We start from the raw sequence: 4,518 nt of genomic DNA, 5'->3' as shown, positions 1-4,518 counted from the left end.
GGTCTAACATTGTTGTGCGCTTTCACATGAGCATGAATCTTCTGATGCGAGCTCCACCTGAAAGTCCACGTTCTGAGCATTTCTCAGTTTTGCACCATTCTCTCTTGTGTGGATTCATTGAGGCTAGCCTGCTCCTCCCACTGAATCTCCTTTCATATTTTGAGTGTGAATATGGTGTCTGCCGTGTGATCTCGCTGATGAGTTGAACAGAATTGTTTTGTACAAAGAAGTCTGAGTATTTACATGGTTTCCTCCCTGTATTGTTACTTGATGTCTTACTGGGTCTTAGTACTTACTGAAGCTTTCCTTGTGCTTTGAACATTTATATGGTTGTTCCCGTGTGCATTCGTTGGTGTGACGTTAGGGTGGTGCTCCAAATGAAGTTCTTCCCACAATCCAGACATTTGAATGTTTTCTCCTCCGCATGAACACGCTGATGCTTAATGAGAGTCGATCGATCGCAGAAGCTCTTGGGGCAATCTGTGCACTTAAATGGTTTCTCCCCTGTGTGAACCCTTTGATGTCTTTTGAGGTTCGAGTTCTTACTGAAGTTCTTTCCACATTCAGAGCAGGAATAGGGTTTCTCGCCCGTGTGCATGCGCTGATGGGAAGTCAGGTCTATCCTCTGGATGAAGCCCTTTCCACACTCCAAGCAGGTATATGGTTTCTCCCCAGTGTGGATTCTTTGATGGCGAAGAAGCTTGGCCCGCTGGAAGAATCTCTTCCCACACTCAGCGCATTTAAACGGTTTGTCTCCTGTGTGGATTCTCTGATGGCCGATCAGTTCCGTCCTGTCTCTGCAGCCCTTTCCGCACTCCAAGCAAATATACGGCTTCTCCCCTGTGTGGACTGCCTGGTGCCTGCTCAGTTTTTCCCTCTGACTGAAACTCTTTCCACACTCCAGGCAGGCGTATGGTTTCTCCCCGGTGTGGATCACCTGATGCCTGATCAGGTTCGCCTTCTGGCGGAAACTCTTCCCACACTCGGAGCATTTGAAAGGTTTTTCCCCAGTGTGGATTACCCAATGGAGGTAAAGGCTCGACTTACGAAGGAAGACCTTTCCACACACAGGGCACTGGCTCCGTTCTTTACCTGCGGCCATTTTGCCTTGGATAGGGATTTCTTGGAAGTCCCCACCTGGAGAAGCTGAGGAGTCATTCCCCTTTTCCTGTTTTATGTCTGTTTTCCTCCTCTGCCCTGCTCCCGCTTCAGATCTGCCTCTCCTCAACATCTCCTTGAGTGGCTCCCCCTCATGTTCACTCTTCCATCCATCTCCTGCTGCAACAAAGCAAGAAAACTAGTAAGAATCTGAGGGAGGAAGAAAGCCTAAAATCATGGCATAAATCTATTAGCTGCTTCTGCAGGTGATACACAATGCAATAGCTTGAATCCAGACTTGAAGTTTCCGGGGGTGCAAGTATTTCCACTCACAGAACATGATTTTTCCCCTCTGCCTATTCTATGGGCCCAAAATATACCCCCTCCCCAGTCCTGCTCTTGGAGAACAAGGTTTCAGGGGGCATTTCAGGCTGCCTTAGGAGGGAGAAGGCAGGGAATTTGCAGCCTGTGAGTGGAAATCCTAACACCTGCAGAAACGTTAGTCAGGATACAACCCAATGCACTGAATTATTTTTTCCATTTATAGTACAGACACATGCTTTGAAAGAGCCTCTAGAGTGGGAAGGTCCTGCTATGTATTATGGCAGATTCCTAGAAAGGCAGCATTAGAAAAAATGCTTAGAAAAACGTTTTCTAAGCAATTATATACTTTTTGTTTGTGGCTGTTCAAAGACAGATAGGGTGCACAATCTACAAAGCACCAGAATTAGATCGTGAAGGATTTGAGGTCAGCTAAGCTGGACAATGAAGAGCTGATAGGGAGAAAGTAGATTACTTTGAAACGTGGCGTTGGAGGAGAGTGTTATGGAAACCTGGACTGCCAAAAAACCAAATCAGTGGGTTATAGATCAAACCATGCCTGAACTGACCCTAGAAGTTAAAATGACTTAACGGAGGCTATCGTACTTTGGTCACATGATGAGAAGACAAGAGTCACTGCAAAAGACAATCATGCCAGGAAAAGTGGAAGGCAGCAGGAAAAGATGAAGACCCAACAGGAGATGGATTGACTCTACAAAGGAAGCCACGGCCCTCAGTTTGCAAGACCTGAGCAAGGCTGTTAAGGACTGGATGTTTTGGAGGACATTGATTCATAGGGTCGTCATGAGTCAGAAGCAACTTGACGGCACTGAACACACACACAAGCTTTGCATCTGGCATCTTCTTTGAGAGGGCAGCAGAGCTGCAAAGACTGTGGAGCGCCACTGCTATCCAAAGAAGACCATGTTGGGGTAGGAACCGAGGGAACTTTCCAGTGTTCAGTTGGGCTGCAGCAGAACAGCTAGATTTAAGTCCAGTAACTCCTTAGAGACTAACAAGATTTATGGGGTACGAGCTTTCGACAGTCAAAGCTCCTTGAATCCTTTATGACTTGAAGGTATTAGTTTTACTCAGAAGTTGCTCTGAGAGGACCCATAAATTCCATAAATAATCACATGTCCACCGGCCACAGCTTTCAAGGAAAACAAGGAGCCTCACCTTGGCATGACAGATTTGCAAAATTCTCCAGCATGACCTCCCAGTGCAGGTCCTTTTGGCCTGGATCCAACAGCGTCCATTCCTCCTCGGTAAAATCCACAGACACCTCTTCAAATGTCACCAGTCCCTGAAAGAGAGCACTCTCTCCTTGTAGGCAACACCAAAATCTTTCCCCTTCTGATCATGGGCATTTTTGAGGATGGTGCCATTCCTTTGGGAACAGTCATCCAGAAGAGAGGCAGAAAGAGGGCTGCCAACCTCCAGGAGGGGCCTGAAGATCTCCCACAACCATTGATCTTCAGGCGACAGAGATCAGTCGCCCTGAAGAAAATGGCTGCTTTGAAGGGTAGACTTTATGACATTATACTCCACTGAGATCCCTTCCCCTCCCCAAACCCTGTTCCAGCCCCAAACTTCCAGAGATTCCTAGAATTGTCAACCCCATGCAGAGGTTTCCTAGCTGCTGGAAGAACTGCAATGCTGTACTATTTGGGAAGGCTATGAATGGAAGCTAATCAATCACCCTTGACTCTTGGGATGGGGGGTGGCATCCGTAAGATCGGCATCCTATGAACAAATACTGTGCTTGCTCAAAACCACCTAGTCCAACCCCTGCTCGATGCAGGAGCAGCCTAGAGCATCCCTGACAAGTGTTTGTCCAGCTGCTGCCAGAGCGGGGCGCTCACCACCTCCCAAAGCAGCCAATTCTACTGCTGAATTACTCTCACTGTAAAAAAAGATGTTTCCTAATGTCCAGATGGTATCTGCCCATAATTTAAACCTATTATTGCTAGTCCTGTCCTCTACTGCCAATAGGAACAGCTCCCTGCCCTCCGCTAAGTGACAGCCTTTCAAATACTTAAAGAAAGCAGTCATGTCACTCCTCAACCTCTTTTCCAGACTAAACATTCCCAAGTCCCTCATAGGGTTTTCAAGGCAAGAGACAGAGGTGAACAGAACATTCTCAGCAAGAATGATGGGCGCTAAATAAAATATATATTGTGCTGTATCTTATTTTGATGCATTCTGGTTTCCAGTGAACCTTCTTGAATGATGGGAAAGGTGGAGTTATAAATACTCGAATTAAGCAATCAATAAAGTTTTGTTAATGTCCCGGCCTTGCTGGGAAAGGGCAGGGCATAAATCAAATCAAATAATTAACTAACTAACAAATATGAGGTGATTGTGGCTTGCCCTGAAACATTCATTCCCCTCATGGATAGCTTTGATTGTCTTCCTAGTTGCTTTGATTGTCTTCCTAGTTGATAAGAGGCAAAGTGCACATTTTTGTCAGGCTGAGGAAGATTTGTGGGGGAACAGAGAAAGCCAGACTAGCCAGGCCCTGTGCTCTCTCCCCCCCACCCAATTATTTCCCCATCCACTTACCTGATCTGTTTGCACAGAAGCTGTGTCCATTAGACCCCCAAGAAGGGGGAGCTTCCTGTGTTTTTCTGACATCACACCACCGCCTGTGAGGGACACAAGGATGGTGGGAAAATATCTCAGTATGTGTTTCGAATGTCCTTGTCTGAAAAAAATCTGTTGGCTCTTGTGACGCAACACAGAAAAGCCATTCTGGGTCAGACCAAAGGTCCACTTATCCCAGCCACCTTTCACCAGCTTGTTGGTCTTGTTCAGAAGATGTTGAACCTCTTGGCCATCCCCACATCCTGTGGGCAGCAAAGGACACAGTGACCAGCATCCAGGCTTAGACACAAGTATACATGACCGCCAGGGTGGTACAGTGGTTAGACCATCAGACTAGGATCTGGGAGACCAGGGTTTGAATCCCCACTCAGCCATAGATGCTTGCTGAGCAACTTTGAGTCAGTCACACCCTCTCTGCCAAACCCACCTTACAAGGCTGTTGTGACAATAAAATGGAGAGGAGAATGATATCAGCTGGTTTACCTGCATCCA

At 46.8% G+C, this 4,518-nt stretch overlaps 1 protein-coding gene across 1 annotated transcript; it reads right to left on the bottom strand.

Moving 5' to 3' along the window:
- Positions 1-269: 269 nt before the first annotated feature.
- On the bottom strand, positions 270-4,021 carry LOC130493249 (gastrula zinc finger protein XlCGF8.2DB-like). Its single transcript, XM_056866950.1, has 3 exons — positions 3,985-4,021; positions 2,599-2,725; positions 270-1,275 (listed from the first exon to the last, which is right to left on the bottom strand). Exons 1-3 carry the CDS (start codon positions 4,012-4,014, stop codon positions 323-325), a joined length of 1,110 nt encoding a protein of 369 aa, XP_056722928.1. The 5' UTR covers positions 4,015-4,021; the 3' UTR covers positions 270-322.
- Positions 4,022-4,518: the final 497 nt, after the last annotated feature.

This window comes from Euleptes europaea, chromosome 1 (genome assembly GCF_029931775.1).
Source record: "Euleptes europaea isolate rEulEur1 chromosome 1, rEulEur1.hap1, whole genome shotgun sequence".
Classification (NCBI taxonomy): Eukaryota; Metazoa; Chordata; class Lepidosauria; order Squamata; family Sphaerodactylidae; genus Euleptes; species Euleptes europaea.
Note: the sequence above shows the minus strand (reverse complement) of the source record. Positions and strands in the feature narration are given on the sequence as shown.